Source organism: Eumetopias jubatus, unplaced genomic scaffold (assembly GCF_037043125.1).
Source record: "Eumetopias jubatus isolate StellerSeaLion01/CBP00866 unplaced genomic scaffold, mEumJub1_p1.0 scaffold_17, whole genome shotgun sequence".
Lineage (NCBI taxonomy): Eukaryota > Metazoa > Chordata > Mammalia > Carnivora > Otariidae > Eumetopias > Eumetopias jubatus.
In genome coordinates this window covers 14,154,034-14,180,405 of record NW_028274823.1, presented here as the reverse complement: position 1 = coordinate 14,180,405, position 26,372 = coordinate 14,154,034, and the positions used below count along the sequence as shown (strand labels likewise).

Sequence of the window (26,372 nt, the reverse complement as noted above, 5' to 3'; positions counted from 1 at the left end):
GTTTCTCATCCAGCCTTCTGCCTAAGAAGCCTGTACAGAGCCTAAATTCCAGGCAGGTGTAGTCAAGAGATGGGAGCTCCTTTCCTTGACCCTGCCCCCATTTGTGGAATGGAAATTTCATGTTGGGCACAGTGCCCTGATCATCTTTGCTCTGGCTCACGCTGCAATGGTTCTATGCCAAGAGAGGCAAGCCTAAAGTACCTCAGGCTGCTGCCACCCCCTCCCCCCCCTTACCCAACTTCTAGAGTGGGGGTGTCACTCACAGAGAAGCTTGCCTTTGTTCCCATCCCCAGCTCCAGAACTCTGACTCAAAATTTTTGCTAAGGGGGCTGGAAAGGGTAAGGCATGCCATAAAAAAAGCTCCTGATCTCTTCCCAAAGGAACTAAGAAGCTCAAACCTAAGTGGAAGGAGATTCATGGATTTCATGAAGATACAGCCTACAATAAAGGTTGCCTAGTTTACAGGAAATAAGACAGCTGGGCGATCTCTCCTGGGGTCAGAGCAAGTATCAAACACAGACCTCAGAAATTATTCCTTCAAAGAAGCCACAATTTGACTGCGTTAGATGGTAGAACAATATATGCCCCAGAGTACCGGTGAGAACAATAGGCACAATGGGGGTAGAGGGTAGACTTCACTAAAATAACCCAGGCAATCACTAAAAAACAAATAAATAATGAACCCTGGGAGGGGGGACCAGTGCTCAAAGTTGCTACAATACTATCTAAAATAATTTCCAACAAAAATTGTGAAGCATGCAAAGAACCAGGAAAGCAGATTTCTTTCTTTCTTTTTCTTTCTTTCTCTCTCTCTTCTTTTTCTTTTCTTCTCTTCTTTCTTTCTTTCTTTCTTTCTCTTTCTTTCTTTCTTAAAGATTTATTTATTTGACACATAAAGAGATAGCAAGAGGGAACACAAGCAGGGGGAGTGGGAGAGGGAGAAGCAGACTCCCCGCTGAGCAGGGAGCCCGATATGGGGCTGGATCCCAGAACCCTGGGATCATGACCTGGGCCGAAGGCAGACGCTTAACGACTGAGCCACCCACGTGCCCCAGCAGATTTCTTTCTGACCCATAAAGCAGAAAGCAGGCAACACACACTGCCAGTGAGAATGACCAGGTATTGGATTTAACAGAAAAAGAATTCAAAACAGCCACTACAAATAGGTCCACGAAAAATTTTAATAGCATGATTAAAGAGGTAAAGGGAGGTATCATGCCAATGTCACATCAAATAGAGAATATCAATAAAAATATAGGAATTATGTATATTTAAAAAAAAAAAAGTGGGAATTCCAGAGTTGAAAACTAACAACTGAAATAAATTCACCAAAAGGGCTCTCAACCATAAATATGAACTGGCAGAAGGAAAGAAGTAGTGAATCTGAAGACAGAGCAACAGACGTTATGCAAGCCAAAGAACAAAGAGAAAAGAGAATAAAGAAAAATGAACTAAGCCTTAGAGAAATGTGGGAGATCATTAAGTACACCAACACACACATAACGGGAGCGCCAGAGGGAAGGATGAGGAGGGGAGAGGAGGAGAGAGAGGGAGCGGAAAAAATAGTGAAAGAAATAATAGAGGCAGCCAGTAAGCCCTAAAACCACAAATTATAGGATTCCATTCATATGAAAATCCAGAAGAGAGAAATCTAGGGACAGAAAGTACATTAGTACTTAGGGTTGGGGTGGTTAGGAGGAGGATAGCTGAAGGGTAGGGGGTTTTCTTTTTTGAGGTGATAAAACTGTTCTAAGAGGGACTGTGGTGATGGTTATACACATCTGTGAATATACGAAAAATCACTGAATTGTAAGCTTTAAATAGGTGAATTTTACAGAATATGAATTATACCTGAATAAAACTGTTAAGAAAAATCCCAATCCAGTTTACCCAGAATTTCTTATTGTTGCTTTGATATGTAAATGCTTGGTTAGAATTATCTGATTAAATAAGAAACAAAACCATAAATGACAGCTCTGTTAAAATAACTTATAGCCCCTTTTAAGGCTTATGAAAAAGATTTATTAAAGTTATCATACCAGGTACTGACTAAAAGTCACTTATTTGCTCACTTAATCCCTACAACCACCCCAAAACTGGGCATTTGAAGGTCTAACTAGGTCTTAGAGGTCTCACAAATACTACACACTGAAGCCAAAACTGGAACTTATATTAGTCTGCTAGGGCTGCTGAAACAGAGTACCACAAACTGTGTGGCTTAAAAAACAGAAATTCATTTTCTCGTAGTTCTGGAGTCTGGAAGTCCAAGATTAAGGTACCAGGAGGTTTGGCGTCCGTGAGGCCTCTCTCCTTGGCTTGCAGACAGGCACCTTCTTGCTGTGTCCTCTCATGGTTTTTTCTCTCTGCACATACATTCCTGATGTTTCTTCCTCTTCTTAAAAGGATACTGGTCCTACTGGATTAAGGCTCCATCCTTATGACCTCACTTAACCTTAATTACCTCATGAAAGGCCCTACCTCAAACACCATTACGCTGGGGGTTAGGGCTTCAACATATGAATTCTGGGGGATGCAATTCAGTCCACAACAGAACTCAAATGTGACTCCAGAGCCTGATCTGACTGCTACCCAGTTTTCTACAGGAATAATGCACTAAACCTGGCCTGAAGGTACCTAGCAAGGACACTCATGGTTTCACATATATTATTGTTCTTGATCCATAAAGTAACATGGTAAAGCACAGTTGCAAATCATTTCTTCATTTCACACAGATAAGGAAACTAGTTCAGAAGAAAACAAAGAGACTGCTGGAGACTGCATCCTTTATTAAAAAGTTACATGAAAATAAATGCCAGCAAAATGAGGGCATAAAGCAAGAAAGAAGAAAGTGATCCAGAAAACAGTGGATCCAAGTCCAGAAAGCAATGATATCGTACACCCAGAAGACAGGTATGTGACAAGCCAAGAGGGAAGTCTGGTGTGGAACAGGGGAAGAAGGCTCCAAGAAGATCTCTTGGAAATAAGGGGAATGGACAAGATAGGCAGAAGGAATGAGAAGGGAGAGGTTAATTTTTCATTTAAATCTTGAAAATTTGGTTAAGGCAATTAGGTAAAAAATAAAGAATTCAAACTTGATTACAGGGACATACTGCTTTGAATGGCACAAAGATTCTGAAATTGGAATATAGAGAAGGAAACATAAAACTGCTTATTAGGTAGCTCTGCAATAAAGAAAAATTATACAGACATAGTAACAATGTAAACACAAAGACCAGTCAAGGAAGACAACTCTGAACAGAATATAAATGTTATCAATTATATATAAATAAGCATATAGTTCAATTTATGAATTGAAAACAATGATATAACTAGATTAGGAGGGGCGCCTGGGTGGCTCAGTCGGTTAAGTGTCTGCCTTCGGCTCAAGTCATGGCCCCATAGTCCTAGGATCGAGCCCCGCATCGGGCTCCCACTCAAAGAGGAGCCTGTTTCTCCCTCTCCCTGCTGTTCCCCCTACTTGTGCTCTGTCAAATAAATAAAATCTTAAAACAAACCAAACCAAAAAAAACTATATTAGGAGAAGGCAGAGGGAAGGTGAGAGAGGGTATCACCTATCTAAATCCTTATCTACCTCAGAAAGAAGTTAATCAACAATGTCTGAAATTGTTAAATCAAGAACCGCAATATAACATTGTTGAGCAATATAGAGGTAACACCATAATTAATAAGCAAAGCTAACTTTACTGAGTACTTACGGTATAAAAAGCATTACATTTATTAATTCTTACAACAATTCTATGAGATGAGTACCATAATTCCCATTTTGTAGATGAGGAAATGGAGACACAGAAGTTAAACAGCTTGCTCAAGGTTATACAGCTAGTAAGCAGTGTAGCCAAAAAGAACCTAAGCAGTCAGGCTCCCACATCTCTATTCTTAATCAGTGACTCTTAAAAGCTGTTAAAAACAGAAATAGTTACAAATGGTTATTTCTGAAGGTATGACTTAGGTGGGGAAAGTAGAGGGTTTATGGAAGTGACTGCTGACTTTCATTTTAAGTCGTTCTGTTATTATTTGATTTTTTATTTGATTTTTCAATTATGTACATTAACTAAAATGAAAAGACAATACCAAGTGCTGGAGAAGATGTGAAACTGCTAGTGTAGACTATTAGAACTACTTTGAAAACTCTGTGGTAGTATTTACTAAACCTGAAGAGATACGTAACCTGTGACCCAGCAAACCTACTCCTAAACATATCCAATAGAAATGTCCACAAATGTATAAGAATAATCATAACAGCGCTATCCAATGGTTCATCAACAATAGAAGGGATAAACTGAGGTACAATCACACAGGAAATACTCCACAGCAAATACAATGAACTACATCCATACACAATGACATGGATTAATTTCACAAATGTACTGCTGAGCTACATAAAGAATCTAGAAAAACAATGAGTGCATACAGTATGGCTCAATTTATATAAAGTTCAAACACAGATAAAATAATAAAAACCACCCCGAAAGCAACGACGGTAGAAGTCAAGATAGTAGCTACTCTTAGGCACAGTAGGGAGGGTAGTGACTGGGTGGCAGGGACTTCCTGACTGCTGGTAATATTCTATTTGCTTGTTCTGAATGCTCTTCTCTTCACTTTGTAAAATGCACTGCATTTTATAATTAGTGCACATTTAAGGGGTGAGTTGTATTTCTGTAAAAGTTTAAAAGAAATACCACGTTTAATTTAAAAATGTACATTACTTTGGTAACATTTTAAAAATATACAGTATTTAAATTTTACACCTACAAGAGAAGACAAGCCTTCTTCTCGTATGTGGATCTGAATCTTTTTTAATGTCTAAAATGTTTTTTCTCTAAGATGTTTCTTCAAGAATGCTGTATAAGCACCCTGAATGCCAGCTGGTGACATCTCCATCACATGGTAGCAGTAAAACTGTTTGCAAATACTGTGATCTTTAGAGAAAGAGGGTTTACTACAAATCCAATATAAAAATAGTCTGAGGTCTAAATCTACTCTTGACTTCAGCATGGGCTTGTGTGTCTTTGCCAAAGTAATAAATCTGCTCAAGTTTTCAGCTCAATAAAAGGGAAAATTCACTAACAATTAGAGCAAGTAAAAAAAAAAAAGACACCGCTATTTCACTGCATTGCATACCTTCTATGTCTAGAAATAGGAAGAAGTTGGACGAGACTTTGTCGAGGGAGGGTGTCATGAAAACAACACAAAAGTTAGAATCATACAATCCCAACACCTAGAGATTTGTTTCAAAATAATCAGGGGGAGGGGAGTGTGGGGAGACAGAGATGGTCAAAAGTGGCCATAAATTAATGACTGTCTGCTATGGATTATGGGGGTTTACTGAACTATTCTCTTAACTTCTGAGTTAAGTTTGAAATTTTCCATAATGAAGAATTAAAAGAGGTTTTTTTCTGCATACTAAAACAACTTCAGTTCTCTCTTCCTGTCTCCTTTCTCTTCAATACTTTTTTTAGCAACATCATTTGCTCTGTTTCTACAAGTTCTATATATTGATGCCTAAAAGTAAATGACACCTTTTCTTCAAACTTGCTCCTCTTCTATTTTCTTACTGGCACTGTGGATTTCATAGACACTTGGGAACCTGCAGTTACATTATTTACTCTTTCCCTTCTCACAACTAATCTGTTCCACCTCCATTCCCCTCTACTGTATTGCTAAAATGTCTCTTCCACTGTTGTTTTATGTTGTCCACTGGCCTGGCTCAGATTTTCACTGGTTACTGTGGTTTCTGAAATCAGGTTTCCTCTTCTTAAAAAGAGTATTTTTAAAATCCAAAACAAAAGCCTGCAGTTAATCTTTAAATAAAAAGCTACCTGATAGGACTATTACAAAGACTTAGAAAATTCACACAAGGGAAACACCTAGTGGAGTTCCTGGCACGTACCAGACACACAGATTCTGGTTTTCTTCCAAGTCTTATCAAACTGGCTTCCCCTTTAACTCACTGAATCCCTAAAGATAACCATACAATGTCCTGATTCCTGATTCAGTTCCTTTGTTTCTCCCACCAACACTATACTTCTATCCCATCTGCCTGTGTCTAAAGATAAACTGTCCTTTAACTGGTCAGCTCAAATGTCATCTCATCCCTTTCCACAAATGTGCTTGAGAATACAGAGACCAAAGTTAGGCATTCAGAGACTATAGTCTTATTTCATGTTCAGGAATACAAACAACACTACATCCTGCCTAAGGAAGAGAGTAGAACAAGCAGTTCTCAAGAGGCAATTGGGAGTTCTGTGTGGTTTCTGCCTTTCAGTCTGACAGTCTTGGCTCTCTCACATTAGGAACTAAAAAAATCTAAGTGTGCTCCAAATTCTCCTAAACCAAATACCTAAACTAGATAAAGCAGGGGTGATCATTTTCAAAATGTTTCATTTGTCATTCTTCAGAGGTATCTTAGTATTCCTTTAAATAATGAGTTCCCCTGCTGCATTTAAGTATCATTACAAAACCTCAATTGGCCATAACTTTTCTGGTACACATTATTATACTAAGTATGGCACACTAACACAAAACTACATACAAGTTAGAGAGAAAACAAAGTATGAGTGGTTCAAAATACTCTTATTTTCTATATTAGTAAACCATGAAACTAAATTGCAAATTTTCAATTTTACTTAAACAATTTGATTGATATTACATTAAAAAGACAATTCATGACAGAAACTCCTCCATGCTTACCAGGGTTAGTACTGCCATATTATTTTTCCTGAGAGACTGTCTGCCTGCTAACCACTGTGATCCCATAACTAGCCCCCCATGGTAAGCTCCTTCCACCATTCAAATTCTACTTCAAAAAGTCACCTCCTCTCTGTAAACTGTCCCCTCCACCTAGTATCACTTCCTCACCTGTGTTCTAAAAGCACTTTACACATACTTCTATTATGCACTAATCACCCTGTTTACTTGTCTCTTTCTCCCTAGCTCTCCCTTCACACCACCCCCTCTTCCCAACTAAACTGTGAGTTGCCTGGAGAATAGAAACATACATGACAGCTACTGGAGAATAGTTGGTAAGAGCAGACTCTGGAGCTTGAACATAGCTTGGCTTGGAATCCTGTTCTGCCACTTCCTAGCAACATAAACTTGAGCATACTCTGACTTTAAGCCTCAGTTTCCTCATATGAAAAAGGAGGATAATAATTACACCCAGCTGACAGAGCTGTTATAAGAATTACATGAAATAATAAAAAGCATTTGGCATCCCTTACTCCTCAGCTTCTTTTTGACAAGGCAGTTTAAAGCAGTGTTAAGCACACAGGTTTTAGAGTCAGTGCTTTGTTTTGAATTTTGGTTCTTACATCTGCTAACTTTAAGACCTTGGGCAAGCTGCTTCAACTTTGAGAGCCTCAGTTTCTTCATCTGTAAAAGTAAGATAATAATTATTACCTATCTTACAGGGTTATTGTAAGGATTAGATGAGAAGGTTCACATAAAGCATTAGGCACTGGGAGGTGCTCTAGAAATATTTCCTATCAAACTTTGTATTTATCTATTTTAAGGTTGGTCTCCTGGAGACATAACCACAGAGCAAACTCCTTCTCTTCCACAAAGAACCATTTCAGAAGTCAGCATTCACCAAGTATGATGTTCAAGGTCATAGCTGTTGGCCTTCCTTGGATTTTAGATTCCACATGGCCATGATTTCAGTCGTCATACCAGTTGATTTTTTAAAAATTGTGTTCTTTCTGAGGATATCAACCTGCAAGTGCAGGTAAACTAATAATAGCCAGCATGCCTCCCTACCTTAGTTGTTACTTTTCTACCTCTGCATCAATAAGCTTTGTAACTAAAGCATATATTAAAACTGAATATAGTAAGACACTGACTTATGGAAGTCTATGGAGAATTATTCTATTTATGGAATTCCTGGGTGCATACCATGCTGACAGAGTCTATACTTGGGAAAGTGATTTTAATTCCTGTACTCCTAAGGAGAAAAAAGTACCCATGAATAGTTATGAAACTAATAAGAATAAGGACAACAAACACGGTTATAAAAACTTCTTCCCAATCATCTACCTACCCTCTACTTAATATGAAATATTCACGTTTGTCCAAACTCCTAATTCTGCATAGAAGAATCAAGATCTAAAATTCTTCACCATTTTCTGATGTGGTTTTATATATACACTGTATACACTGAACAAAAGAGTGATAACAGAGGCTGCAGGTCCCTCATAATAGAACTCACCTTTGAGTTCAATGTTAACTGATATCCTGTGCACAGGAGAGATACAGTATCAAATGAAATGAGCCACTCAGGCAACCAAAGTAATCCTCTTGACCACGTCTGATAAATCTCTTATCTTTTTATGTTCATCACAACTCACATGTGAGGGTCCCTTACCATAGCCTATGATCAATAAAATTGAAATTCTCAGCTTTCACAAAGCTGGGGGAGAAAAGAACTGTCCTTAAATCCAAATTCTACTCCTCTCTACCAGCTCCCCCAACACACACCTGTTAATAAAAGAATACAAAAATTACTACTTTATTGATTTCTAGCATGTCTGTGAATGATACAATACTTTCATATACATCCTTGATTCTCATGACTCATAAAATGTGTAGCATTGTCAGTCTTATTTACATATGAAGAAACTAAGGATGAGGAAGTTCAAGTGCCTTTCATAATCATAACTACAACAGATCCACTCAAACCTGTACTGCTTACAACACCAAGAATTAAATACTATAAATCAACTGAAAATAATGTATGTATGTAATGTTCATTAAAGCTGACCCAGAAAGTGAGGCAACAGGGGTATCTCCTTCCCATATGGTAAAAATAAATGAGATTAGATCAGCAGTTCTCAAATATTTTGTTCACAGGGCCCCTATACATTTTAAAAAATTAAGGACTCTAAAGACCGATTGTTTATGTGGATAATATACACATTTACCACATTGTAATTAAAAATGACACTTTTTTTTAAAGATTTTATTTATTTATTTGAGAGAGTGAGAATGAGAGAGAGAGAGAGAGAGAGCACATGAGAGGGGGAAGGGTCAGAGGGAGAAGCAGACTCCCTGCTGAGCAGGGAGACCGATGCGGGACTCGATCCCGGGAATCCATCCCGGGACTCCAGGATCATGACCTGAGCGGAAGGCAGTCGCTCAACCAACTGAGCCACCCAGGGGCGCCTGGGTGGCTCAGTTGGTTGAGCATCTGCCTTTGGTGGCTCAGGTCATGATCCTGGTCCTGGGATCAAGGCCCCCCGCCCCGCTTCCTGCTCAGCAGGGAGTCTGCTTCTCCCTCTCCCTCTGCCCCTGCCCCCACCCCACCCCGTGCATGCTCTCTGAAATAAGTAAATAAAATCTTTTAAAAATAACACTTTTAGGGACGCCTGGGTGACTCAGTTGGTTAAGCGTCTGCCTTCAGTTCAGGTCATGATCCCTGAGTCCTGGAATCGAGTCCTGCATCGGCCTCCTTGCTCAGTGCGGAGCCTGCTTCCTCTGCCTGCCACTCACCCTGCCTGTGCTCTCTCTCTCAAATAAATAAAATCTTAAAAAAAAATAACTTCTATTTATTTGACACACAGAGAGAGAGAGCACAAGCAGGGGGAGCAGGAGCCAGAGGGAGAGGGAGAAGCAGGCTCCCCACTGAGCAGGGAGCCAGATGCAGGGCTGGATTCCAGGACCTTGGGATCATGACCTGAGCTGAAGGCAGATGCTTAACCAACTGAGCCACCCAGGTGCCCCCCAAAATAACACTATCTGAAACACAAGAATACACAAGCTCACAAGTTCACATTCCATTTGCTGTCAGGATGATGACGTCATCCTGGGAAAAACCTGTGAAAGAATGAGACTGAAAAAGGCAAATAGCATTTTTGTATTATTATGAAAATGGTTTTGACATGGTAGACTCTACCCTTCTGCAAGAGTCTTGGAAATCCAAAGTGGTCCCAAGCCATACCCTGAAAACCACTTAACGTTAGAAGGTTAACAGCTATCATGGCAATTCTTAAATTCTAAGTTCTAACCCACCATCTTACTTTAAGTACATTGTTTCTCAGGTCTAGATTAAAAAAAATTTCTCACAGGAAGGGCTGTTTTATTTATTCCCTCTTAGCACTAATTCTCTTTACAGTGTATAGTGCCCTGGTCAAAGATGGTACCAAACACAGAGTAAACTGAATCTCTTAAGTCTAGTGGATGGGGAAAGAGAAAACATCTTAAAATAAAATTATCACTTCTCTACTATGGTAAAGACATAAACAATGAAGTATGTAATACAAATGTCTGATCTTAAGCCAGTTAGATGTATCAATTAGACAAAAACTCCATTCAAGACACGAAGGAATAGCAAAAGATCTGAACAAGAGAAATAAGGAGAAAAGTTAATACTTTAAGGTTATATATCTGTCCAGCTTTCTCCTAATTTTTTCTCTATCCAAATAAAAGTAGCAAAGCATATTCTGAAACATAAATGCTTTAATATTGTCTGTATCTCTGCTTCTCTTACCTAAAGTTGGAACTTATTAAATTTTTACTTAAGTATTTTTAAGATGATTTGTAGTTGCATATTTGAGAGAAATCCCTACATGAGACCTCTGTAAAAATAACAGATAAGTGAATAATAATGCCACCTCATAATTACATAATTCCTTTTTCTTAGAATTTTTAAAACTTTAATTTTTATTTCATTAAGCCTTCAAAATAACAAGTTGCATGACTTGCCTAAAAATACACTAAATCAACAAATCAACAAATCAACAGTAATTCCAGAAGTAAAAGAGAAATTCCCGGTCATCTAATCCTATTGTTTCAGGACAAAGAGGCTGAGTTACTTTCGAGAGAAACCTTAAGAGCACAAAGTATCCCCAAGGCTCCAACAATTATTACCACAGAGTCTGGTCTAATAAATGCTTGTTGACTGGCATGATTCTCGGAATAACAAGTCCAAATCCTAAGTCTATAGCACTAAAAAATCCAAACATTTTGAATAATTTACTCAGATATTTTAAATAAACAATTTACTAAAATATGGCCTGTAATTTAGATAAATTGTATTTATGGGCTTTATTACAGACTAAAACTGTTGGGAATTTTCTCCTTAAACTTGACTAATTTCAAAATGCCAGAACTAAATTCAATCTGTACTATCTACCACTCCAGTATTAGTAAATGAAGGACGCGTAGTTTGCTACATTTAAATTCTTTCCATGTCAAAAGTTTACACGTTAGTCCTGTTTAAAACCCAAAGTTAAATACTGAGAACTAATGACCTTTCCAAATATTAGAATAGACCAGACATCACCTGTCCTAAATCTTACAGAATATTATACTTATGGTAAGAAAATGAGGTTTTCAGTGCATTAAAAAAATGATTATCATACAGTGAAATTAGCTATAATAGAATGGCTCTTACGTCAACCACAGCAAGTTTCACAGAACTAAAAGCTTTGAATTATTTACTTGCTTGACCAAATAACTAAGGTAGCAAGACTGTTGTCAGCAACCACAATCACCCTTAGTGATGAGTAGGAGTATAATCAAGTATATATGAAAGACTATTGTGTGAAAAGGACAGTAAGCACACAACACCAACACCAGATCCACTATTTAGTAGATACTGATGTCTTCATGAAATGCCTGTATCTAAGAACAGAACACAGTTCTTTTTTAAAATAGAGATTTTTGTAGCCAGCTACTAAACAGAAATATGTCCTCATTATTATTAAGATTTTATAGCAAAAAACAATAGTCACTTATAATTGCAGATTATACAAGTAGGATATGGGAGTTGATCCTACAAGAATGTTTGTTTCTGTACTAGTATGTACAAGTATGTTTCTATGTTTCTATGTTAGAAACAAGTGTGTTTCTAAACATACTGAGGTCACAAATACCTGTTTCACTGGCAATGTTCCTTACCACTGAACCAAGTATGCATACAGATACTTAATACAAAGGAAAAAGCCCAACCAAAACATTTTTACTGTGCTAATCATGGTATTCTTGTTTGTCTGTTTGTTAAGTAGGCTCCAGGCCCAGTGTAGAGCCCAATGCGGCACTTGGACTCACGACCCTGAGATCAAGAACTGAGGTGAGATCAAGAGTCAGATGCTTAACTGAGCCACCCAGCCACCCCCTAGTATTCTTGTTTTTAAGTACATAACAACAAGAACTAATTATGCTGGGCAGTGGGACATTTTCTAGCTCTTTTCTCAAAGCTATGCAAACCAAAGCACAGACATCCCAGTACCCCACCCACCATATCATCACCTCCATTCTCCCGACAATACATGAAGAATTCATGGGCATAAATACCCAATGTGTTGATTAGAGAAGAAATACATGTACTAAAGCATTCTGCTGGTTTCATGAAAATTGCTAATTATGCACCAGACCAGTGAAAATTAGTTTTATTGTTATTCTATATCAGTCCAAGGAAAGGATCATCTAGAGTTTATCTATACTGACCTTTCCTAAGAACGTGAAATTAAAAGCCACAGTTTCTGGAGTGTCAGAGAAGGTTGCAAACACATTCATGTTTTGTTTTTGTAGAAATGAGAGGAGAGCTGGTGCCCCCAAGGTGCCCAACAGACCTTAACTCAGCACCGTGAACTGCAGGAGACTTCAATCGGCATAATTTGTGTGCGTGTGTATGTTTGTAAAGGGAGGTGGCACTCCTCTTCCATAGTGATTTTACAATCAGAATTAGGTTACATATCAGCAGCCTGTGTTTATAGTAACAACCTTCCATCATTTAAAAAAAAGGTTAAAATATGTTCTGTACATCTGTTTATGAAAGTCAAAGAATACAGAGCTCTTTAGAGGTAGAATTCAAAATTCCAGCACTTCAGATACAGAGCTGTTTCACTTTGTGAAATTTTCACTTTGTGAAAATTTATCAAGCATACACTTAGGATTTGGGCAGTTTCTATCTACACAGACACAGACACACACACACGCACACACATATATATGTCAATAAAAAGTTTATACAAAAAAAAGTTCTGGCATTTAAAGGGCTAACGTGCTTTTTCATATAGGACAGTCAAAAGGTGGTATTTCAGCAGGGACATGAAAAATGGTGTGAGCTCTTTGGCTCTCTGTGGGAAAAACATTATTAACGAAAAACTAGGAAAGCCCTTGTGACGGGGGCAGGCGTGGAGTGTGAGAACAGCCAGGAGGCCAGAACAGACTAAGTGAAAGGAAGTTATAGAAGGTAAGGTCAAAGCTGGAGTGGAAAGGAGTGAAACAAAGTGGCGAGTGAGAGACCCACACAAACTGCCAGGAGGGATATCCATGTTACTCTTACAAACCAATCTGCCCGGTGACATTTATAATGTACTCCCCCATTTTATTGTTAAGGAAAGAGGGAGAGAAGATGGGAGAGGAAGAAAGAGCGGGAGAGAGAGGAACCTCCTCAGCATGCCAGAGGCCTGAATATGTGTCTGAGCACAGAGTTAGGTATACACATCAAACTTAACACTGGATGTATTGGGGGATGAAATTAAAAGGGAGAGGAGTACATTTTCAACTTCTTTATGTTCCTAAATACCATTTGAGCATTTGCAAAAAATACGGCAAACAAAAAACAAAAAACAAACTGAAGAAACAGCAGAAGAAAAAACCTAATATCTACAAAGATACAGGTAGAAGGATGTTTACGGTATCATTATTTCTATTAGTTAGAAAAATGAAGAAAATCAATAAGGAATTGGTTCACTTATAGTACTTCTGATCAATGTAATTCTAAGAACCTGTTAAAACAAATGAAGTAGGTATATTTAGAAAAGCCGAGATATAGTAAGTTTAAAAAAAAAAGGGCAAGATGCTAAGAATGGGATGATCCTGTTTTTATTAATTAATAAAAAATTAGAATATATTTAAGAAAAAGTATGGAAGAACAGTCCCTGAATTTAACCATTTTAAGATATTACAGATTTTTCACTTTGATATTTCATATTTTCTATTTGAATTTTTACAATGAGCTTATCATTCCTCTGAAAGGGGAAACAAGTTTAATGTGTCACCTAGCAAATGTCTGACATATCCTGAGTAAAAAGACTGACAGATGTAGGATAATCAATAAATGTGTATATTCAATCAGTTACTAAAGGGAAGATATGTTTATTCAGTAGATAGCATATATGTGACATTTAATATCTCTACATTAGATAGATATTATTTCCATTTCCATTTTACAGATATGGAAATTGAGACTAGGGAAGATAAGGCCTCTTGTTCAAGGGCTCTTGCTTGGGAGAGTGCTAAAATCAGGCACATATTACCCCAAAGCTCTATTGACTGGAACAGACAATTTAAGTACTTCTCTATAGCTGCAACCCCCCAAAATAAAATAATTCCAATAGCAGTGACAGTCTCTACTTAGCACCTGCAGTTCTACTCATCTGAAGATAATTAACATGTAGTCCTCCATTTTCTCTGGTACAAGTACAGTATGTATGTGGTTTTATGTAAGTCTTAGCAATTCGGCAAGAAACATTTTCAAACAAAACTTCTGTAAAACTTGTACTAATAACTAGGTAGTTGCTTTATGACTTTCTTGTGAAGTATGATGTTCTCTGATGCCATGCCAAGTGTCAGTAGGTCCTATGACTCTCGTAATGGAACAAAGGGATTTAACAGCACTTGTTTCCTGGTGACACTGTTCTGAGAAAATAGAGAATTTGATAGGAAGAAATGTCAGGTCAATATTTAACTTCTAAACATGGTATTGGGTGGTAGAAACTCTAACTTTAAATGTCAAATATTCTTACTGAACAACTGATTCAAAAAGCCTCAGTCTGCTATAGGGAATCTTACTAAGGGGGGGGGGGGGGAAGAAAGACTGGTTATACTTCCTTGGATAAAGAATTTTTAGGAATGTCTGAGCCATATGAGTCCTGTATACCTTCTAAGAAGGCCAACACAATTATTAAAGTGCTTAATATTTAACCATGTTAGTTTTAGTTATACTTACGGCAACAAAGTTGTATCCTTCTGTCTGTGCTTATTACTCAACCTGGAGTCTAAGCACCCTAAGCACACCATAAATTTCATGAAATTACATGAAAATCTGTTCATGCATTTTTCTGCAGAGAGCCACAGTTCTCATTAGCTTTCCAAAATCCAAAAAGATAAAACCCTCAAAAGGCTTAAAAGTACCTTTCAACATATATGTACATCTACTCCTTTTTTGTAGGCATTTAAGTCGAGTTTTTGTCTTGTTTTTTAGGTTTTTTTGTTTAAACATTTAAAGCAAACTTTTTTTTACAAAGTACCAGATAGTAAATATTTTAGAATCTGTGGGTGCATATGATCTGTCTCATATTCTTCTTCTTTCAGCAACTTTAAATGTAAAGTTTAAAAATGTAAAAACCATTCTTAACTCAAAGGACTAACATCAGCTTGTTTTAGAGTTACAGTTGGTTTACCTCTACAGAAATAACACAGCATGAGCTTTGGAAGTCAAGACTCTTTCTTTGAGAAAGTCACTAACCCCCTCTAAGTCTCAAGTTTCCACATCTGTAAAAATGAGATACTAAACTCTCCCACGCAGTAGTTTTAACTATTGAGGCAGCAAGTGCACAGAAGTGCCCACGCAGTCCCTGGCATATAGTTAGCAAACTGGTTTTATTATCCTTGCCTGTGCCTCATATGATAGATCATCAGTGATATTTATAAGTCAATATTAAGTGTTTGACCAGCAGGTATACTCCTCCCATACAATCTACTTTATAGTGATCTGCTTTGGCTATTTTCAGAAACTAACTGGGGTTTTCCTGGACAGCCAGCAGGCATGCACGCTACTCATGAGAATCTAATAGTCTCCTCATAATTACTCTTCTCCCTTCAATGTGTGAACCAAGTTTCTAGAGCAAAGATTTAATTTATCAGTATGTTATTTTCCATCTAAAGTGTTACAAATGCCCAAATCACAATAATTCAAAAAAGCTTAAGAAAACCTAACTTGAGGGCGCCTGGGTGGCTCAGTTGGTTAAGTGACTGCCTTCGGCTGAGGTTATGATCCCGGAGTCCTGGGATCGAGTCCCACATCGGGCTCCCAGCTCAGTGGGGAGCCTGCTTCTCCCTCTGACTCTCTCCCCTCTCATGCTGTTTCTCTCTCGCTCGATCTCTAATAAATAAATAAAATCTTAAAAAAAAAAAAAAGAAAACCTAACTTGAAAGAAGTAAAACCAGCATTAATGGGAGTATACTTAGGTGTACCAAGGACCTAAGGTCACAAAATATTATAGGACAGTCATCAGCAGAGATACTGATCTCTCCTCTTCCTGTTCCTCACAAAACGGAAGGTCTCAAATATATCCAAGATGCCATTATAATGAGCTTCAATTGTTCTGTTTTCTCCAGAAAGATTAACCAGCTTAAAAGCATGAACTATGTTATAACCGTTTTTATCCTTCACCACACCTACCATAACACTAGGTATGCTAGTCTTCAGGAAACAGTTACTGAAAATAAGTATTTTAAAAACGATTTTATTTATCTAAGACAATGATCTTTCAATTCTGTTTATACAGATATTCATCTACTACTACATCATTACTCCAGAACAGCTAGAGTGATACAATAATGTCCCTGTCTGTACTCTCCCAAAGTATCAAAGGTTATATTTCCTACTAACCTTAGTAAGTAAAACTATGATTCCTACAATCACTAAGGATTTTGGAAGCTACTGTAAAATATTTTCCAGCCTAAGACACCTTTTAAAAGTTGTCCATATACAGTATATGAAAGAGTAAGTGAATAAATACAGTATATGACACTTACAAATGATTTTGTCAGCTTTCAGTAAATTTACTTTGAAAGTTTGTAAGACATGATTACTCAAACCATCTTTACAGGGGGCCTGGGTGGCTCAGTCAGTTAAGTGTCTGACTCTTGGTTTCAGCTCAAGTCATGATTTGGTTTCAGCTCAAGTCATGATCTCAGGGTCGTGAGATCAGGCCCTGTGTCGGGCTCATGCTCAGCTCGGGGTCCACTTGAGATTCTCTCTCCCTCTCCCTCTGCCTCTCCCACTCATGTGCTTGCACTCTCTCTCTAAAATAAATCTTAAAAAAAAAAAAAACTTTACTTCAAATAATCAGTAAAATGAAAAAGCTATAATTAACAGTAAGAGTCAATGTTTTTCTTCCTCATCTCAGAAGACAAAGAAAAAATAATTACAGACCACATTATAGAGCATGAGGCTTTCCAGACCAAGCCTAATTTAGTTCTCTGAAATAAATGGTAAACTTAGAGAAGATATAGGTAAATAAAAACATGCTAAAAAGCTCTACCTAACTAAATACAGCCCAGTCCTTGCCTTTGATGGGACAGTGGTCCTCCTTGATCTCTAGTCAGTAGGAATATTTGAAAAATTTCCACAAATGTATATGAGCACAAAGCTTTTCAGGAGTAAAAGAACAGAACAGTTATGACAAAAATAGCCATGTTCAGAAGATATTCTATGAACCTGAAGAGTGAAGTTTTCCCCCAAATATTTGTTCCCATGCATTCATCAAATTCAAATATCAACAAGTAGATGTCTCCTTTATTTGTAGATCAGATTAGTATATCCTTACATAGTTAATGACCCACTTCACACTAAAACAAAAATCCACCATACTCAAGTGAAAAACAGCCACTATGTACTTACTACCACTGTACTGCAGAGAATGAAAAATGTTTCAAGGGATTTTTTTAAAAAATTCTGGTAGAATGATTTTTTTAAATTCAACATTATATTGAAGTCTTTTATAAAATAAAATTGCTCAAAGTCCCTTGAAAGATAATAATGTTTAAAGAAGAGTAATAATTATCACCCTTTACTATCCAGCTATTAACTCTTCCCATTTTCACTGGTTAACAACAGTATTACTCCCTATTTAGAAAGGATCTCAAATTTATACGATGCCAGGCCAGACAACTACCATTAGCAAGTAGGTGGGGACTATAAACTATGCATAAGAACTTCCTGCAGCTGCTACCAGACCTATCTCTCCATCCTGTTATTGCTATAAGGAATGCAGGCCTGGTGCAACAAGATCTTCCAATGTTTCCTAAGAGAAGCCAGAAATCCAAATCATGCAAAATCTTCCCTTTTTAAATACTGGCAATTATGAAACAACAACAGAAAAATACCATGAGGCCAAATAAAAAGTACCTGTAAACTGAATATGGCCTTTCAGTATGCAACCAGTGCTAAAACGGCAATAAGAAGAGTCTAGGAAGAGAAGCATCAGTAAGAATCTCAAGTCTCTGACTCCCAACCCTGGACCATTACTCAGATTTCACAATGAAGATGGATTCTCCATGTAATCATAAATATCAGTGGTAATCTTTCTTTCCTGAAGACTAATTTTTGAGTTAATTAAAAAAAAAAAAACCTGGTAGCCCCCCCGCCACATACTAGTACTTTAATTTACTATTTAAAGTATACATTTTAGGGAAAAAGTTCAAAACAGCATTTGAGGGAGATGAACTTAGAATTATATTAGTAAAACTAAATTATAATATGTGGAAAATGTATACATATTATAACTCATTTTTTAAAAACATTATAATGTTTTACAAACTATGTTAGTTGGGTAAAATGAAGTGTTAATCTTCACAGTCCTTAGAAAGCAAACCACTTGAACGCCTTCGAATCTCTAGATTGAGACATCAGGAACTGGCATTCCTCATAGGTCACTTTCACTTTGAAACATGAAATGGAAAAACAAAGGGTGGGGAGAAGTGACAACAATGTTAACTGGTAAAGTATTTCTGTTATATAATAATTAAAGTGCCAAAGGATCCTAAGACTCAATACAATTTTCTTTACTGCTTTAGCTCTAAGTAGATTAGATGGCTAAAAAGGATAAACAAGCAGACCTTCTATTTGGAAACAAAATCTGCTGGATTAAAGAAGAAATACTATGTGGGGCGGCACCCGACGATTAAACCTTTAAAGGATCTGCTCTCAAAATTTTCAATTTAAGAAAAAAAACCCTTTAGTTACACTCTTCTCAGAGTTCTCAGTTGCTTTGTAAAGGTACCTCCATGTATGTTATATTGGTAACATACTTAAAAAAACAAAAAATAAAACCTTAAGAACGAGGTGACAGAGTTGAAGGAAAAAAGGTAGCTTTGGCTTTATCAGGGCTGGATTTTACTACCTAACAGCCGTGTGACTTCAAGCAAGTTATTTAACTACTCTGAGCACTACTCTCTCATCTACATAAAAGGGTAAACAATAGCTACTTTAATTCTCATTACGAGAATTGTGATACATCTTAAATGTATTTTAATTCATTCTCTTAACTGAAATCTGAATCCGCTCCACAACATCAGTAGCTTAAAATACTTCTGGCAGAAAAGCTACATAGACAAGAGAACTCAACACTTCCTGGAGCAGCCCATTTCATCTTCACACTTTTATTATTTTCTTTTACTTAACTAAAATCAGCTGCCTAGTTACTTCAACCCTCCATCAATCAATCACATTCTAGTTAAATCATATTAAGTACTGCTAATTCAGTTCTCATGACATTTTAGGCTCCACAATGGTTGAGGCTGTTCAGTATTGAAGCCCCAACACTGAAACAATGGTAAGCACATAGCAGGTGTACAACAAATATTTGCAGATTAAGTAATAAGTTCTGTTAGTATGTACTGATTTACCACCGAAATGCCTTCTAATATAAAGAGCACAAACGTACATTTCTGGAGGTGACCGTTTAATGTGTAAGGTTTAAAATTTGAACTATCAAAAATAACCAGACACATGCTATGTTTTTAAAAAACCCCTTCAGATACAGTAAATGAAAGCAATTTTACTGTACTTTAAATGGTGATGCTATTCAATGATACAGATGATAAAGTTCCTTCAAAGCAATAAAACCTACTGTCTCCATAACTGCTATTCATAATTTCCTTCAGATTTAACTGAATTCCAAGTCTACATTAAAAAAAAACAAACAAACCCTCAAAAGGATATCCAACCTCATTGCCACTGGCTATTCTGCAATAACCCCCCCAAATAATAATTTAGTCAAATTTTATTACCTGAAAGTTACCCAGAAACAGCAGAATGCCAAAAATCTGTAATTTTTTCTCATTACTTTCTTAGCAAAACACTGCTATAAACAAACATCTCACTGGTTAAATAAATACCAGAACTCATTTATAATTTAGTCAGTTACATTCCAAAGCTTGAAGAGCAGGTTTCATAAAGTATGTTCTACTTCACAGAATGGGAAATCAAGCACAGTGAACAACCAGTTCACCACCTTCTGCAAATCTATGGAAATATATCCATTATAAAGTGAATTTCTCCTGCCACTCAACAGTTTTAAGCTGTCACTCTATGCTATTAGCCTAAACAAAACATAATTAGTAAGGCGTATCTGCCACATACAGAAGTCAATAATCCATTACGAACCCAAACATAAAATATCTCTAGATTACTTGGGTCACTGTTGCTTGACACTTTGGTAGAAAATTAGTGATCTAGAAATATGCAACTAGAGGGCACTAGGTAAGGCAAACATCAGACTGTCAAAATCCAAGAGTCATTTTAATGAACAGAAAATTAGAGGACAGAAAGTGATAAAAAATTCAGCTGATTTTGAAGAAACAGCCATGTATGACCCTTTCTACTCCAACAATTCAGACCAAAGTAGATGAAGCCCCTATCCTTACGAAACTTTCTTTTCCCTTCCACTTCTTCCAAACACCAAAAACAAAAAACCCCTGCCCATTAATCAAAAGAGTATACTACATAAAATTAAGCCACCACATACAGGAGAGCTTTAAAAAGTTAAAATCACTACCTATCATTAAAATTCCATCTGCAGGGTGATCTCCGGTACTGTGTAAGAAACTTGCAGCCCGAGTTGATACATGAGCAGAATCTAGGTCTGTGCTACAGAACCTACCCCAAAGGGCTTCGAAGATGACAGTAACACAACATCTACGTATAGGCTCCCAAACTGGTTTTCAATTTGCTGTGGGAAAATATAACAGATACTACTTCCCTGCCCTGAAAGTTGCCAAAGCGCCACTGCAAAAGTGGCCTGCAGTTGCAAAATACAACAGCCTCGGGCTATCCGCACACTTCTTTCTCATGCCGGTACTTTGGGTTCAGGAACAATTTCTCAACGTGGTCAAGGTGATGCTGCAACACCGCCCTCAATGCCGCAACCACATACAGGAACAGTTTCTCACCAGTCCCAAAACCGACTCCTGGGGACTAGGGGGACTGCCCTTACATTTTCAACATGCTGCTCCTATCCACGCGGACAGCACCCTGAGTGCCCACGAACACGCAAGAAGCCTTCTGGCTCATACTGATGCCCTCTGGAAGCAAAGAATGTGTGTGCACTACTCGCCTTCCTCCCGGGTCCTGTCCGGCCAGGGCTGGGGAGATCCCTGGAAAAGCAGGGGCTGGGGATGAGCCTCTGGCCTTCCCATTCCACGCAGGCAGCAGCATCCCGCCCAGGCCCGACTTCCCGGCAGCTAGGCCCCCGCGCCGGCAGGGTATCTTTCCCCCACCTCCCTCCCTCTCACCTGATCTTGTAACTCGGGAGAGTGTGCTTGCGCTTGATGATTTTCTTGAGCTGATTGACGATGATGGAGGTAAGCTGGGGCATAGGCCGCCCTTCAAACTGGGAGCGCACCTCGAAGTCGATGAGCGGGTCCTCCACGAAGGAGAAGAACCAGTGGGTGAAGGGCACGCGAGTGAAGACGAAGCGCAGCCTCCCCACCACTCGGGACAACTTGACGAACAGGTAGGCGGACTTGCCGAAGACCAAGTCCACGTCGATGGCCAGGTGGAAGCCGCCGTTGTACTCCACCTCCGCCTCGAAGGCCAGCTCCTCGGGGGAGGTGGCGGGCAGCGTCTCCCCCTCGGGGCCGTCCGATTCTCCGCTGGCCGAGGGCACCACCGGCCGGAGGAGCCGGATGGTCTTGATGAAGGGCACGGTCTCGCCCAGGAACACGTCCCGCAGGCTCAGCCCCTCCAGCAGGCGCCCGGCCGTCTTGGTCTGCAGCAGCTCCTCGAACTCCACCTTGATCTTCTTGGTGACCCAGCGGCGAGCCAGCGCGGTGTCCCGCAGCTCCCGGAACAGGAACAGGATGGTGGCGTTGAGGAAGTAGCAGGTCTCCCGCGTCGGCGGGGCGGGGGTCTCGGGAGCCGGGGCCGGGGTCGCGCCGCCCTCGGGGGGCCCGCCGGAGGGCTCCTCAGTCCCGCCGCCGCCATAAAGGTACTCCCTCAGGGCCAGGCCCGGCACCGGCTTGATGTAGCGGAAGCCGTCGCCCGCGCGGGCCGCCTCGTCCGGCGGCGGCTCGGGCTGTTTGCGGTACAGCAGCAAGAACTGGGTGAGGAGCGTGAGGAAGGAGCCCAGCACCGCCGACGCCAGAATCATGAGCAGCAGCCCCATCCCGGCACCGCCTCCGCCCGGGCCGCCCGGGCCCCTGCTCCCGCGCCCACAGCGCCGCTCTCTTCACGTCGCCGCCTCCGCTGCCTCCATCTTGAGGACATCGGGCGGCGGGGTTGGGGCGAGCGGCTCCCTGGGCCTCGTCCGGCGGCTCCGGCAGGCGCGGTGCGGCGCCCGAGCCCGCAGCGGCCCGCGACTCCTCAGACGCTCCCGGAGGCGGCTGCTGTGGCGGCGGCGGCTGCGGGTGGGAGGGGGCGGAACGGCACTCCCTCCGGCCTGTGCTCATTGGACGAACGGCGCGTGACGTCAGGGGCGTGCTCGCTCTCGGCGGTGTCGCCTGGCACCCGGCGCCGGGGCGCGCGTATGCGGGTCCCTGTTCACCTCCCAGGCGCCCTTCCAGCCCCGCCCCCCTCGCCAACATTCCATTCCCCCCGCGGTCCACGTGGCTGTCACTTCTGGAGCCAGCGACGGGATCCCGGGAGATAACTGGGGCCACCGTTGGAGGATAAGGAGGCCGGGCGTAGATGGCGTGGCGCGTTCTTGATTCCGGTCCTCCCGTTACCTTCTGATGCGCCCATCCCCCCCTCTTTCGCCGCGGTCCCTGCCTGTTACCTCTGCTGCAGTGTGGTTCTTTCACTCGCGCGCCTGAGAGATGGGCTGGCGGCGGCTTTCCCTGCAGGGCAGCGCCGCAGAGGGTCTGAGCTGGACGTTCGGAGACTTCCCAAGCCGAGGACAGGACTGAACTGCCTCAGAGACCGCGGTCGCTGACCGTCAATCCAACCAGCAGACGCTCTGCGTCTGCGAAGGGTGGGCCTGGGAAGGAGGGACGGAGAAAAACGGCGTAAGATGCAAACTAACTTAACCACCAAGGTGGATATTCGAGATTAAATGAGAAGGAAGTAAAAGAGCCCGGATGAGCAGGGATGATGAGTGAGATGAACTTGCCAGATGATCAGAAGATGAATAGTGGCTCTCACCGTCGAGCTCTTGCAGTGTGTTGAAGAGGAAGTTATTGTTAGCCCCCACCCATTTTACAGATGCAAACACTGGCGCAGAGAGGCAAAGGAAGTTGCCTAGGGTCACCCAATAGAGGCTGGTTTGTCTAAAACTAACTCCCCAGCCCTTGGTCACTAATCTGTACCATGACAACCAAATTGCTAGAGTTGGTTTACTGGTTCCCTGGTGCACAGGAAGGCGGAGTTGGGGAGGAGGGTCAGGAAGGACTTGGAATTTTGCACAGGGTAGCACACTGACCAAAGCCATAAAGTTAACGAAGCCAGGTTGCCCAGAACAGTGATACTCCTCATGTCCTCTGGCTACTTGGTTGTTACATCATAAATGCTTATGTGGCTCCTGCCACGTGGACACCACAACAATTCTACCTCTAGCCCTACAGAGGTCAGATATTCCCTACTTAAAAGTCTGGACGACTCTGGGTGGCCCTAAGGGCCAGGGCATGGCCCCTCTCTCTAGCCCTGGAAGATCTTCAAGCTACTGATTGTTTCGAATCTGGGTGATTCTAGAACAAAGGCAGAGTTCCACCCCATTTTGACCCAGCTGGAGCAGGTACAGAACTTTGGAACCAGGCCTTACTTACCCATTACCAGGTGTGAGACCAGAAGGGTTCCTTTACTGGGAGAATGTAAGACAGATGCTTGCTGAGGAGCCGGGCTTAAACCCCATATTCCACGTACTACAGAAGTCCAAAGCCCTGTTGGGATTTCTGGGAACTCCAGCATGGTCTTTTCTTGTAGTCACCTTTGACTCCTGGCGTCTGCTTCAGGACTGCTGTCTCAGTTCTCTATGGTTTCAACCCAAATGGGAATTGTAGGCTCTTCCTCAATTTCAACCAAAAACCTTATTCATAACTCGTGCACCACTGTGAGAAAAGTCACTGAAGCTGGATGTGAGGTGGAGCAATGGAGTAGTTCTTACACTTTCCTGAGATCCAAAATCCTGAAATTGTATACTGACCCATCCTGCATCTTGAAGTATTCCTTAGCCACATCCACGAGGAAAGTTGGTGATCTTCCCGGGAATGAGTCCACGGCCCCTCCCTCCTCTCCCCACCTCTCCCCTCCTTCCTCCTCAGATTGCCTCTGCGAATCCTGAATCTTTTCAATCCATTATACAGTCACTCCAAATCTGTGAAGGAGCTCAGCACACATTTTGGGAAGATAAAAAATTTTTTCCCTGGTGTTAAAAATGGCTAACATTTATTAAACACCTATAGTGATTTTAATAATTATAGTATAAATAATAATATTTTTAGAGAATTGACTATGTTCCAGGCACGGTGTTAAACATCTTACGTGCCTTATTCTTTTTAAAAATCAAAATGTCCGGGGTGCCTGGGTGGCTCAGTTGGTTAACTGTCCCTGCTCTTGATTTTGGCTCAGGTCATAATCTTGTGAGATCATGGGACTCTGCGCTGGGTGTGGAGCCTGCGTAAGATTCTCTCTCTCCTTCTCCCTCTGCCCCTCCCCCACTGTGCGTGCTGGCTCTTGTGTTTTCTCTCTCTCTAAAAAACTAAATAAATAAAAATAAAAATGCCCATAAGTGTTAGCCTCATCCAGGCCTGGGGTAATGAGTCCAGCCCCTGACTGGCTGACCCCATCATAACCCACCTGGCCATCTCACTCCATGTTGCCACATGCAAATATTCACCAGGTTGGGACCTTGGTTTGTTTTGCCTTTTACTAGGTCATTCAGCCAACCCAAGGTTTCTTAACCTCTGCACTACTGCCTTTTGGAGTGAGAAGTTTCTCTGTTATGGGGGCTGTCCTGTGCCTTGGAGGAGGTGATGTTGTGTTAATAGAAGCTTATTATTTGTAATGGCATTCCCTGGAAGAATATAAATTCAGCAACCTTTAAAAAAAAATCAATCCTAGTTCATAGAAACTCAAAAATCTAAGAACCTTTGGCCCCAGCTCTAAATCTATGATTCTGAGTAGGTTTTTGAAGGAAGAAGTTGCATTTTGCCTGCCCGCTGACCTTTTAATGAGTTTTAAATGACATCATTGAAATTGAGCTGCCGCAACAGACTTCATGGGAAGTATCTATTTCATGGGTAAAGGCGGTTGAATACTGCAAGATGGGATGCTTATAAGACTAGCATCCTCACAAACTAGAGAGAGGCATGGACCACTTTTGCTGTTAAAGTCTAAATCCTTTCCACTGATCACTTAATAGGACTGGAAAGCCAAAGCATGTGAATATGGAGAGTTTGTGAGTAGCATGAAAAGCAATTTGATAAAAATGATGTAAAATGACATAAATATCACAAAATGGGGGGGATGCAGAGAGAAATTTAGAATGATTGTCTAACAAATGATACATCACACCATTTTGTGTACTGTCAGAATTCAAATTCAATGACTATTCTTCAGCATCCAGTGTGTGCCAGGCTCGGGGACATGGAATGAATCGGACAGAGTCCCTGCCCCGAAGGGCTGCCAGGCCCCAGTGGAGGCAGACACACACATACCTACATAACTGATGTTAAGAGATAGTACCCGGTGTACTGTTAGAACAGAGCCTTACCGGTTCAGGGATAGGGACAGTAGATCGCAAGGAACAGACACTGCCTCAAGCTCACTTAACTGAAGTTGGATTCATGTTAACAATACTGGGGTAGCTCCAGGAACTCAGCTGCAAGATGCTCAGCTGGGGCTCTCTCAGAAACCTATGACAGAGAGGGCTGTTTCTCTCGCTTGTTTTCTCTGGCCCCACCTACCCAGTATCTTGTTGCTACACCTCTCTGCAAGTCTGTGCCATTTTCTTCCATAAGGCTCTTGGTTCCGACTGCCCCATAGCCTCAGCGTGTAGGCAGCTTTGGAAGGCACCAGCTCTGCACCCAAGAGGGCCCTATGTTCCTGGTGCCTAAATGACCTGCTGTTTCAATGTCAGGCACTAGGAGAGAAACCCAGGTTGGGCTCTACCAATCCAATCATTTATGCC

At 40.7% G+C, this 26,372-nt stretch overlaps 1 protein-coding gene across 1 annotated transcript in view; it reads right to left on the bottom strand.

Annotated features, from left to right (window-relative positions):
• The window catches only part of PDZD8 (PDZ domain containing 8), an 81,191-nt gene extending 58,555 nt beyond the window's left edge, over positions 1 to 22,636 (bottom strand). The window contains exon 1 of the mRNA XM_028121843.2: positions 21,544 to 22,636. Coding sequence (XP_027977644.1) covers positions 21,544 to 22,415 — 872 coding nt within the window. The 5' untranslated portion in view covers positions 22,416 to 22,636. The remainder of the gene's footprint in view (positions 1 to 21,543) is intronic.
• Between the last annotated feature and the right edge of the window lie 3,736 nt (positions 22,637 to 26,372).